General features: G+C 35.1%; 1 protein-coding gene across 1 annotated transcript in view; it reads left to right on the top strand.

Moving 5' to 3' along the window:
• ANKRD13C (ankyrin repeat domain 13C) overlaps positions 1-13117 on the top strand; it is a 28754-nt gene extending 15637 nt beyond the window's left edge. Inside the window, exons 6-13 of the mRNA XM_068953520.1 lie at positions 40-106; positions 2149-2293; positions 2463-2594; positions 3622-3783; positions 4530-4609; positions 6174-6272; positions 6928-7028; positions 8472-13117. Of these exons, the coding sequence (XP_068809621.1) occupies positions 40-106; positions 2149-2293; positions 2463-2594; positions 3622-3783; positions 4530-4609; positions 6174-6272; positions 6928-7028; positions 8472-8602 (917 nt within the window). The 3' untranslated portion in view covers positions 8603-13117. The remainder of the gene's footprint in view (positions 1-39; positions 107-2148; positions 2294-2462; positions 2595-3621; positions 3784-4529; positions 4610-6173; positions 6273-6927; positions 7029-8471) is intronic.
• Positions 13118-13387: the final 270 nt, after the last annotated feature.

Below are 13387 nucleotides of genomic sequence, written 5' to 3'. Positions count from 1 at the left end.
TTAATGTTCTAATTATATTATGTCTTCCCCTATGTGTAGTGCCTTTACTTTCCCGAATTCTGCCTTCTGATGCATGTAAAATACACAAGCAAGGTATAAATATCAGGTAAGTGCTGATTTGCAGCGTGTGGTATCTGAAGTCGTAAATAACTGCATGTTGTGAAAACACTGGATTTGAGCGTGCTCTGAAAGAAGTGAGGAGTCTGCAAAAGTCTGTGAAACGGTGTTGTGTTGACATACATGTGTTTAGAGGCAGGAAGTGTTTGAATCACAGGCTGATCCTTAGCTTTTTTGCATATTACTTGGTCAAAAGTTCTCATTCTTCTCATATAATTGAACTATGCTGGAAATGATTGAGATCGCGCTCCAGAAACTAATGCCTAAAACAAGTTTCACATTAAGCTTTTCCAGTCTAACAAAAATCAATTTCTTTTTTTAATGCTTAGTTTTTACTATCCCTATGGGAGTGAATAAAACCTATAAGAAGAGTTTGCAATTAAGGACGATTTCTAAATGCTGTCTTTCATTGAGGAAGGTTTATCAGGATGAAATACTAATATTTCTGGCAAACACTGAAAAATGTTCTTAACAGGAAATATGCTTTGATGCAGTGTGCATGAAATTGCCTCTATGTTGGTATCAAATGGCAGAGCTGAGCAGTTAGCTGAGTTAATTTTGTAAATAGAACTCTTTTGGAAATATTTAAGAGTTTCTAGAACTGGTATATACCTGCTTACCTATTGGGATGTTCTTGTGCTTCCATATCAGACGTAGTTAATTATATTGGTTAGTATATAAGCATATGAACTGACTAAAGAAAACCATGGTAGATGATGCAGATACTCAACAGAGCAGTATGATTAAAACTTGCCTTTATCAATTTGAATTTAGCTATGTTTTCTGAGTCACTTAAAATATAAAGCAAAAATATTTATGCCATATATGGCTGGATCTACCAGACATGATAATGATTAACTGAAAAAAGCAAATTTGATGGTATTTGTGACAGAAGAACTTCAAATAAACAAACTTTCTGTATGTTGTAGTAAAGTTTAAAAAAAAAAAAAAAGTGGTATAGTTTCACTTTTAATATGCTCAAATGCTGTGATATTCACAAACTCAGAGTGTTTCTAGCACTCTTTCCAAGCACAGCTCTCTAACTAGTTCAGATGAGATTTTTTTGGATTCAAGTGTCTCTTCTATTTAGGTTCCAAAATTAAAAAAATCAAGATCATTATTGAGTAGAAACTTCTGTTCCTATTAAAGCTTTTAGCATAGAAATGTGAACTGACTTTTTAGGTCAGATCTCAGCCTGAGAGTTATACGACTGACTAGAAATAGCTACAGATTCTTTCTTGAAGTCAAAGACCAATATATGACGAGTACTAAGCAATAACCCCTTAGAGCTGAAATGCTCACTAAATTCAGGTTCTTTAACTATCTTTCCTAAAGTAAATATTCTAGGGATAATGCACATGAATTGCTAGGGGGATCTTTGTCCTTGGCTCCATCTTTTAATTCTTAAGGTCAGTGGGAGTGTTTCTCTTTGGTGAGGAAAAATAGAAACAGCCTAACTAAAAAGCATCAAATCAAAGTTCAGTCTTTTTCTTAGTCCTCTTCATAATTTGGGTCACATCTTAACATTATTACTCAAATTATTGGCGACTCCTTGTGGAACAGGATGCTGATCACATGGAGTAGTTACATTTCTCAGTAGGTAGCACATGCTGGTTGTATAAATTCTGTCACTTCCTTATGCTGGCAGTTTTAGAATAAAGTAAAAGTTTGCCTAAAAGTTTTGAAAAATAAAGTAAAAATAAAAACTTCCTGTTAAAAAAAAACTCTCCTTTTTTAATTCTACTGTATACACATTATGGAGGAAAAAAAATTAAATTTTCCTGTGAACATAGCATGAAAATAACCTGGAATGAGTTTATAATGGTAGACACACAACGTGAAACCTATTAATTGTTAATACCAATTTTTTTTGTTTTATCATCTAGACTTCCTTTATGGAACATTCTGTGAAAACTTAGACCTAACTATGTTTGATTATGGCAAAAAGCGCTTCTACATACAATTGGAAGTCATTAGTGTGTTTTAATGTTTGTGGGTAACTACTTCTAAAGTACTGGTATTTTTTCACAGGCTGGACACAACTCTCATAGACTTTACCGACATGAAGTGCCAACGAGGGGATTTAAGCTTCATTTTTAATGGTGATGCAGCACCCTCTGAATCTTTTGTAGTTTTAGACAATGAACAAAAAGTTTACCAGCGAATACATCATGAGGTAAGGAGCTGCATGAATATGGGATGTGAAATACCTCAAGCTTTTCTGCCCATTAGAAGACTGATGAATTAATTTATTAAACAGAATATGCCTCAGAAGAATCTAGCTCCAAAGAAATGCAAGCCAAATACCCTTTTCTTCTATTCTGTATTTGGGAATTTTTCTGTAGGAATCAGAGATGGAAACAGAAGAGGAGGTTGACATTTTGATGAGCAGTGATATTTACTCAGCAACATTATCAACCAAATCAATTACCTTCACACGTGCCCAAACGGGATGGCTTTTTCGAGAAGACAAAACAGTAAGCTGAAAAGAAATTTCATGCACTGACTCTACTGGAGTCACCATAGTTCAGACAGCGTTATGGTAATGTGGTTGGGAAGAAATAAGGAGTAAAAGAAAAAGGTATTCATTTCCCAGGAAGGGGTGGGAAAATCGCTGCCTCCCCACCCTTTTGTCACTGCTTTGATCACATAGGACGTATATGATGATAGTATGTTATACTGGGCTGTCCTCATAAGAACATGGTAGCTTGGAAAGAGCTCACAAAAAGTAGCTGCTGGGGAAAAAGAATAGATTGTGTTGAAAATGACTTCATTCTAGGGTAATGTAGCCTGTATATGTATATATGTAACTATGTCTTGGAGTGTGCGTGTATGTATATACACACATACATTCCAAGATTTGCAGTGAGGATTCTGCAAGCTCTTACATCAGTGGAATGAAGGAGGAAGCACAAAAAGATGTTCTGGGAATAGTATCCTTTGAAACTGAGTAGTCAGTGTTTTCTTTCTGTTTGAGGTGTAAGTTCTCAGCTGTGAAAAAATTGAAATAGCTACCTACACATCTCCTTTAGATAGGAAAATGCTATCTTGGGACTAGCTCTGGAAGGGTTTTGTTTTCATCTGGATCCATCCGGTAGTGCCATTCATCACATTTTTTTTTTTTTTTTCTGCCAAGCTAATGCTTTAGAACATTTTCCTTTTAAGAAATACGAAATCCACACTCTACATAGGTAAAATATTACATGTGTAAATTACCATTTAACGCAACTTGCTGTTGAAGAGCTTTGTAGTCACATTTCCCTTGGCCATTCTCAAATGAATTCTTGAACAGTCTCTTTTGAGTTAGATGTTTCATGTTAATGGAAATTTTATTCCTGGTGAAATTTTTGTTTGTGCTATATTTAAATTATTGTGAGCGTACACTGATATTGCGTGCAAGTGTAATTATTTTATAAAAAAAAAATATATATATATATATGCAGGAATTTAAAAGGCCTTATTTTATCTTCTGTAATTCATTAATGTCAAGTTTCTTTCTTATAGGAAAGAGTAGGAAACTTTTTGGCAGATTTCTACCAGGTTAATGGACTTGTGCTAGAATCAAGGAAAAGAAGAGAACATCTTAGTGAGGAGGATATTCTTCGAAATAAAGCTATCATGGAGAGCCTGAGTAAAGGTGGCAACTTAATGGAACAAAATTTTGAGGTATACTTAAGTCATTCTTTACAGCATGCCGCTTTTTGCATGAGAGAATAAACTTCCACACTAGTCCTTTAGCAAAATTTATGTATCGTATTTTTGTTCTATTGTCTTAACTTTAAAATAACTGATTATATTCATAGGTTGTATCTATGTGATCTATTCATATATCAGCCTGATTAGTGCACGCATTGAGGAATTTTTTTGATTATATTGAATATTTCAGTCTTATCTTCTTTAACTAAGAGCCATCGTTATTTTTAGCTGTGGCAAATCAAATAAATTTCTCTTAGACCAAACGTTTATAGTTTAGAATGCCCTTCTGGTTCTCTTCTCAATCCTGTTTTCCTTATGATTCATTAGAACGCTCTAAGCCTGTTGTTGTTACCATGAAATTGGGAACCATTCAGAATCAGCCAAATGTCATCTGGGAACACGTATGCAGCCTTTTAAAAATGATTAATTATTTCCTTATTAGTTTGTGCTTTCTTACTTGTCGTTCAGATGGTTGAATTAACTGATGTATTAAAACATTCAACTTCTATGTAAAATATTGTTTGAGGCCAAATATCGAAATGGAGAGCAGGAAAGGAAGAACAAGAGATGGAGAAGCCTAGTGAAGTACCAGTTGCACGCTGAACAGAACAAATTGCTGCTCTTCATAGAATTAAACTACAGTTTAATCTTTTGAATATAAAGTTTTGAAAGAAGATAAGGAAAGGTAAACAGTCATGACTTGTTTTCCTTAACAGCCTGTGAGACGGCAGTCACTTACTCCACCATCACCCAATACAATTACATGGGAAGAGTACATATCTGCTGAAAATGGAAAGTAAGTATTTTTGGTTTGACATCACCTTCTACAGACAGCTTTAGATTATTGATATATGTTTCAAAGTCATCTAGTTTGCACATGCTTTTTGTTTATATCTTTCTGGGGACAGAGGACCATTGTTTTTGATCTCTTAAACGTTTTACATTCTTTAGTAGACTGGTTGGGAAACTGACACCTGTATGAATAGATTATTGCACCAGCTGATGATATAAATATCAGATGGGCATCTACCTGATACCTGTAGCTTGAAATTCAAACGTTTTGAAAAGATTCATGTCTGTCTAAGCTGGCATTTTTTAAGGGAGACTTTCTGTCAAACTCATTGCTATAGTTCATTAATCTTTACTTACGATAGTAATAAATGATTCAAGACACCAGGCTTAAAATGAAAATAAAAGCGTATGATTTGATGATCCTCTAGCCATGTCCAAAAATGCATGCTTTTTGGAATGTAATAACATATATAACTAATATTAGCCAAATCTTGGCAAGATACTCTCTTCTAGCTGTGCAACTAGGTAACGAACAGGTATAGTTAAAATTCATTTACCATTCCTTCATTTGTAGAAGATTCAAGCAGTTCAGTTTATTTTCTAGGAGCGAATGCTGCCTAGCTATTGAACGTAGAAGAACCCTAAAGTGTACTGAGTGCATCCCAGAAACAGCAATCATTAAAGTCCTTTCTTCACAGAGGTTATAGAGTATCATGTAGTCAGATGTTACCAGGGAAGAAGATATTACAGTACGGGCTTATTAAAAAGACACATGAATATTGTTTTTGGTTTTTTTTTTTTGTTTTAACTTGTTTTATTTTTTGTGTATTTTGAGACAGTAGAATAAATATTCAAACCGAATGTACAGATTATGCTTGAACAGCTATTAGTATTGGGACAAAAATATGCGAGTATATTAGATTTTGCTTTGTTTAATATTCTGATTAACTGAAGGCAGTTCAATGGGACATCTAGATTTCTAGCTAATGTAAATTAGAGGAGGAAAAGATCTGTTACCTTATGTCTCCTCTCCTATTACAGAATTGTTTCCTGCCCTGTGTTTTCTGGTATTGTGTTCTAGGGACAGTAGAATAACTTTTCTGCTTTTCCTGAGATTGTTTCATAGTCTAGGCTGAATGCAAAATTAACTTTTTTCTAGTTCAGCTTGATACTTTGTTCACCTATATATTACTATATGTACTGTCACCTTAATTCACTTCTGACACTGCCTGAAATATATTCCTAGGTAATTACCATGTCTCTTTGTAGTGTTTTTGAATATAGTTTGTGGAGTTATTTTGAATATAGTTTGTGGAGTTATTTTGAATATTTTGTAAGTCTTTTCCTTAATTTTATCTTGTCTCCAGGTTTACCAGGACTCATAGTAATCTAAATTGCAGTGGCTACCATTTCCTCTGTTACCATGCATGGCTTTTGTTTAAAACTGTTTGCTTAACTGTAGGGGTTCTTTACTGACTTCTTTCAGACTTAACTCTTCCTTCCTTCCTTTAAAACCAAGGTTCCACTGACTTTATTTTTCTCTTTCCCCTTCCTTCACCCCTTCAAAGAGCTCCTCATCTGGGTAGAGAGCTGGTCTGCAAAGAGAGCAAGAAAACCTTTAAAGCCACGATAGCTATGAGCCAGGAATTTCCCTTAGGAATTGAATCGTAAGTTAAAATTATTGTCTGGAAATGTTTGTATATAGGAAACGTATTAATGTGTTTGAGCTGCAAAATTCCTCTGATCTTCAGATTTGGGACCTTGGCAGTTCAACGAATGTGAATAAAGTTGGGTTATAAAGCAAGAAACGGTTACAACTGGGGACCTCAGTGCTGATGTGCCTGTTACTGGAAGACCCAAGTATTAATCTTACTTGATAAGCCTGGAAGTTTGACCTGGTTTGTCGTTAGCATCTCATGATACTAATGTGCGTGATCTTACAGGATACTAAAACATCTTTGCCTACAACAAGTATTAGCTCACAATTAGTTCTCTAAACCAATACAAAACCACCTGTCAGGTTCTTTTTGCTCAGGGAGGAGGTTTGGAGAAGTGAGAGTGATACTGTATATTTCGGCTTCTTGTGAAAAGTGAGGACAAGAAACAAATGCCTGTCGGTATGTATGTAGTAAAGCATTATGGATCACTAAGAAGCAAATGTGACAATGCTGATATTGAAGCTCTAAGAATATATATTAAAATGATGTAATTTTTCAACTTTTTTTTAAATTACCTAGCTCTCTGGGTCATTTTCATCTTTTCTGAAGGGAAAAGTAAGCTTGTGAAACAAGAATTTATAATGAAGTCCATTCTCTTTTTCAGATTATTGAATGTTTTAGAAGTAATTGCACCCTTCAAGCACTTTAACAAACTTAGAGAATTTGTTCAAATGAAGCTTCCACCAGGCTTTCCTGTAAAGTTAGGTAAGGTGACTCCTACAATTTTAGTGGTTTTATATTTCCTAAATGTGTGTGCATATAATATGTTTAAAAATTCTGTTAAGTTTTAGAAAAGAACTCTCTCTCCTTAACATGAGTGTGTTGCTGTACATTTCAGGAGAACATAGCTACATTACTGGAAGTAGTCTTAGGTTTGAAAAGGGAAATCTGCATCTGAAAGGAGAATGAATGGTCCCAGCTGTGAAGAGAGTTCTTTAATTTACGTGTTTCTAATGCTAGGGTCTTGTTCTAAGAATAACATAGACACATTGAAGTATACCTGCATTAAAGGATGACCTCAGTCTTGAGTAGAATAAATATTCAACAGAATATGTAGATTATGCTTTAACAGCTATCAGTATTGGGACAAAAATATGTGAGTATATTAGATTTTGCTTTGTTTAATATTCTGATTAACTGAAGGCAGTTTAGAGGGACATCTAGATTTCTAGCTAATATAAATCAGGGAATTTCAATCAACCCCTTGATTTTGAAGGGTTTTTCATATGAGTATTTCTTTTTCCCTCAGGGATCAGAGGTGATACATTATTGACTTGCAAAGAAATGAGAAACTAAAACATTATTACCCTTGCTAACAGACAGAAATGTGTAAAATACTTTATTCATTTAATTTACTTTAATAAATACTTTATTACAATATAAACTGCCAAAAAGTAGTGTCGTCCCTCTTCTAAAAGTTGCAGGTTTTCTTGCATAGCAGCAGGAGAATTTTCCATGTTTGTTCTGTTTAAGCCTGAACATTCTGAACAGACTAAATCCTACCTCCTAATACATTGGCACAGTTGTCTTTATGCATTTGAGGTTTGAATTTTTGCTTAGCTTGTTCAGTTAGTTCATGGGTAAGCCAGTTTTGATAAGGACAATTCTTAAACCTCCAACCCAAATTTAAAATGGAAAAAGTATGTATTGTAAAACAAACAACAAAGTTCAACTCTGCACGTGGATTTGCTCAGCTGAAACCTAAATATGGCAAGATTATTTTATCTCATGGTATTTTCAGGGCAGTTTCCTCAGAACAGATTCATCTGCATGTTCACAGCACCTTGAATTTGTTGTTCATCCAAACCAAGCTTCTACGTCGTCTTTGGTTTCCGTGATACTAATTTGCATCAAGAAAAGAAAACTATTGAATTAAATATAATTCATTGTGTTAATGTTTTTGAATAGTGTATTGAGTTGGCTACTGTTTCCCCACTCAGGCTGTTTGAGTATATTCTGCGATAATTTTCGTTAAACAGAGACATTTTCTTTGGGTTTTTTAGGCTTTGAATTGCTATGGTATGAATTATTGCAGAAGTGTCTATGTATTAGCGAGTCTGGAGTGACATGACAGTAAATAACAACTGCTCGTTATTGGTAAGCTTGTATTTCTTTGCTCTTCATTGTACCATTTTGCTTCATACCTAGATATTCCTGTATTTCCCACCATCACAGCCACTGTGACTTTTCAGGAGTTTCGTTACGATGAATTTGATGAAGCTATCTTCACTGTTCCTGATGACTACAAGGAGGACCCCAGCCGTTTTCCTGATCTCTAATTAAACTGGAAGGTTAATGGTGGATAACAATACCAGCGTACCACAGTGAAAGCAAATGGATGCAAATAGCCCACAGATACAGGTATAGAAGTGGGTCATAAAGGAAGGGATAAACTTAAAATAATAACCCAGAAGAAAAGGGAACATGCATCGAATGACTGATGTACTGATATTCACTATAATGGGCATCTAATCTAGTTCCTGATTTACAGCAAGTCTCCTGATGTGTCGTTCATACTTTTATACATCCAGTACTGCAAGTGTGGTAGTCTGACACCTCAGTGACCCTAAGAATATTTAACAGCTGTGAGGACTATCATTCTTTTTTAAATTTTTTACATTTCTTCTTGGTGATACAGAAAGCACTCTTGGACCATTAGCATAAAAATTGAAATGTCTTAGCTGGATATTAATCCTTTAAAACATCCCACTGTACTTAAGATGACCATATTATATTCTTTCATGCTTTGTTTTCATGAGTTGTAAACTATGTATCATTATGTATAGTTCAGTAATTTGAATGTTAGTTGAACATATATTAGAAGGAATGCATTTTCTGTAGATGAATGAATCAAATGGTAACCATTAAACAATTGCGTTTTCATATTGCAATACACATCAGAAATAGCATTCACTCTGCAGGGAATAAGGTACCTCCTTTAGCACCTTAGTGCAATCCATTGTGGTGCTATCTATGTCTCTCTGAACTGTTCATTTCTTCACTGAGCTCTTTGTTAATCTTCCTTGCATTGGCACAAGCAAGTAACTTCTTTTTATCATACTGACTTAAAAAGTTCTTGCTGTGTCCGTGATACAGTGTTGATTAGCATGTTTGGGGGCTCATTAGCTAGAAATCGTCACTCTTTTTTTTTTTTTCGTTCCTTTTTTCACACTCACTTGGGAGACTTGCTCCATAATGGCTAAACATCAACTAGGTTATCTTGTTTTTATGTCCAGCAGCCACTGGAATACATGGGATGCATATGAAGAGTTACTAGAACAATAAGCTCAAACATTAAGTCTTCTTACACAAAAAAGTTTTTCTTGAAGTTAGTTTAATTGTAGTGCACATTGAATAGAGCTCGCACTGGAAGATTTTATTTGCAAATGCTTAGGCCATTTCCAAATTAATTTTCTTCCTCTCAATATTTTTAATAGGTAAGGAGTTACAGTCCTCGAATTTCTTGAGCTTATTCTCATTCCAAGTGGTTTCAGTCTCCTAATTTGACAATAATCCAGCTTTCTGGTTTGTTAGGAAGAATTTGTGCAAAAGGCTAATGGTGCTATTTGTTTGTATTAAGAAATTTAGATTAAAGTGCTGTGGTGTAACTGTACAAAAATGTAAATATTTTCAAAATTATATTCTTTGTGCACTGTAGTTAAAACTTTTTTCTGGAAATCAATAGAATTATGTTTCAAACTTTATTATAAAGAGTACCATCAATGCTTAGTAAAGGTAACCAATCTGACTAACCATGCAGATGATGATAAATGGAGATAGCTTATCACAAGGCAATAAAAGCTGACTTGTCAGGCACATCAGTCAAATGTGGAAATACTTCAAATAGACATTCTTTCAAAACTTCTGGAATCCTGTCTATATAATATCCAAAGAGGCTGCTCTAAAGAAGTGCAGTATCCACTCTGTTAATGGAGTCCTATTGAATCACTATCAGCAAGAGAAAGATAAAGTGAAAATAGGAAGTTGAGGTTGATCCTATTCCAGCATTACTTTAAACCTGCAAGTTTGACAGGTGGGTAGCGTTTACTTTGCAGACAGTGACCGATACACTGGAGTTATTTCATTCTAAATCAAATTGAAAATAAAACAATGGAGGAAAAAACAAAGGGAAATGTAAAATTCTTGTAATTACTTTTGAAGTACTGTATCAGTAGCAGATGTTGAACATTTGGTAGGAATGATAGGACTTGTTCTTCCAAGTAATTATGAATTCCTAAAGTGTTTTACATCTATGGTATAAATTGACACCCACCTCATAATCCTCCTTAGCACTGAGATCCTTCGCATTAAGAGACCAGGATTGAATGTATGTGGAGACTGACCCATTCTGTCAGTGCTAGAGGTCAGGGTTAAATGTCAGTGGGGCCAAATGTAGAATCCTTCTGTTGCCCTCTATATTACAGATTTCTATTACAGAGAAGAATGTTTTGTTTAGTGCTGCTGGATCAGGTTTTGTGATGGTCACTAAATGGAAGTAGCATATCCCCGAATGAGTGCAGGTACCGTATGAGAGTACTGAGTTGCTTGGAAATTTCAGCAAACAGTAGGACGTTTCTCTGTAAGGTGAATGTTAGAAGTCTTTTCTCTCAGTATTAGAGAAAGAACTATGTGTTTCATATTATTTTGCATTTTTGGTTATTCCAAAATATCTTTGCAGAGCTTGCTGACATAGGAAGGAGCATACATAGCTAGAGCTTTGTATTGTAGGCAATATAGCAACTGCAATGGACTGCATTCTAGATTTACAAACAAAACAAAGAAGCATTTAGTTTAGCCTGTGGAAATGTTTTCAGCGATTTTCATGGACTCTGGCTGAAGACTTTGTGGGTTTTTTTTAACCTTCATGATTTCACAACTACTAACTTTGATACCTTCTAAGATTTGCAGAAACTTTTTATAGTGGGTTGCTATATTAAGGCTTGTTCTAATTTGGCGTGTCAGCACAAGTGGACGCAGATTTGGTTGACTGTAATCTTTTTACATTATTATAGTGAACATACCCTACTGCTTCTTTTCTTAATATGAAGTTGAATGATCTGACTCCAATCCAATTGTCTTTTTCAGTTCAGTGACTGTTTTTTAGATTCCTGCGACAGCCTCATTAAGTAAGAATTGGTGAACTGTTCTCAGTACATTTCCTTCCATCTTGCTACTTTTGGTGATGTGTATTCTGTCTGAGTGACATCTCCTAGTGATGAGTTTTAAACACTATTAAAACATACGGACATTTGGGTATGGTTTCCTGGACGATACAGTGAAAGCTGTAGGAATCTCAGCCAGCGAGAGGGAAGTCTTGCATCGGGCTGAGCCTGCATGAGGGACTTGCATATTGGTGCAACTGTAGCAGTCCACAGGTGTGAAGAGATGTGATCCCTGACAATGTAGCTGTGCTGGTGCAATTCTTTAGTGGTAACTGTGTCCACACTGATATAAACGTTTTATCCGGTATAATTTGTTCTGCTTGCAAGGATTTTTTTATTGTACTGATACAAAGTGTGTATTTGTCAGTATGGATGGATCCACAAAGAAGCTTTGCCTGTGCTGTAAACGGGTAAAGTGTTTCTAGTATAGACATAGCCTTAGTCCGCAGCTGTGCTGTGGGCTTTGGTGTCCTTTACCACTTCTGATCTCCTGTTAAGATATCTTTTGGAAATTTATCTTTTCTAGCAGGATTGATCTAGCAGATCTTGGTTTTTGTTTTTCCCCTTATCTTTTCCTTAAGATTGTGTTAGCGTTTAAGAAAAGGTTTGGTCTCCTGTAGAGTGAATACATATCCACAGTGCGTTTACAGAGGTTGTCTCATTACTACTGCATAACAAGAGGTGTGTCAGCTTTAATATTTGAAATTTTACTTGTGCAGTTATAGGGACTTTCATCACAACAAGCTACCCTGGAATATGAGAGTATCTAGATAGCTAAAAACCAATTTCTGGGAGTAGTAACTGAGTTGTATGATATCACTGGTGGTTAGCACAACTGGGAGGGGGAAAAAAAAAAGGAAGAAAATTGAAACTTTCAGAGGTGATGTAAGGTTCAAAATGTTAAGATACAAACTGACACCATGGTGGTGTTTGAGGTAAAGCTGACAAAGGTGCAAGAATGCCTCACAGAGGGGGAAATCTCTGTGTACCAATGCTGGGGAAGAGACAACCTCAGTATATCGTGTGGGGCTTTTTCTTTTGTAATCTCACCCCTCTTTTTTTTCTGATGGCTGTGGATTTTTTTTATGAATAAGTATTAAAAAACAGCCATTAATTTTGGTAAGCGGAAATAAGAAATTGTTGCAGATGAACTCCTAGGATTGTTTCTTAACCAAACTGTTTTACTCGTCTTCCAAAATATTGCTTTAATTTGTGGCAAAGGGAATGCATTTTCTTTTTCCTTTTAAGGAGCTGCTTTTCCAGTCACTGTACTCACTTTACTGCAATTCTTGATTTATGTATTGAAATGATTTGTTACAAAGAATTCTGGATATATTTGTGCTGGAAAACCACCATGTTAAGTTGACATTCAAAGCAATTGTCTTTTTTTAATGTACTTGTTCTTGATTTTTAATTCATGCAATGATAACTGCATTATTTAATCTGTATTAACAAATTTCCTGTAATGCTGCAGTTTCACATTTATTTTCCTTACAATTTGTAACTATCATGGAAACAATGTCACTTTTTTGCATTTTACTATTTGTGTGGTCCATGTTTTTAACTTACCTTCACTAATAGTATTTTTTTAGGTTGTGTCATTTGTTAGAATAAAGACCAAAATATGCTGTTTGATTCTGAAACTGAACATTCAGTTCAACTCTCCACAGTACTTTTCAGAAAATACATACACTGTAGACACGTGTGAGTAAGGATTTCAACTTGAGGAGACAAGTTCACACTACTATATTCTGCAAGGGTATTTTAATAGTCAGTTTTTAATTAAAATCTTGAATTCTCAGTATAGCACTGCTCTTTACCACATGGTAGTTCTGTGGAATTTTTTCAGCTGAGCTAATACAGAATGGAATAGCAATGTTGGGGTGGGGGGGGGGGGGAGAG

This window comes from Struthio camelus, chromosome 8, assembly GCF_040807025.1.
Source record: "Struthio camelus isolate bStrCam1 chromosome 8, bStrCam1.hap1, whole genome shotgun sequence".
Lineage (NCBI taxonomy): Eukaryota > Metazoa > Chordata > Aves > Struthioniformes > Struthionidae > Struthio > Struthio camelus.
The sequence above is the reverse complement of the archived record's forward strand: the minus strand, read 5'-3'. Positions and strand labels throughout refer to the sequence as shown.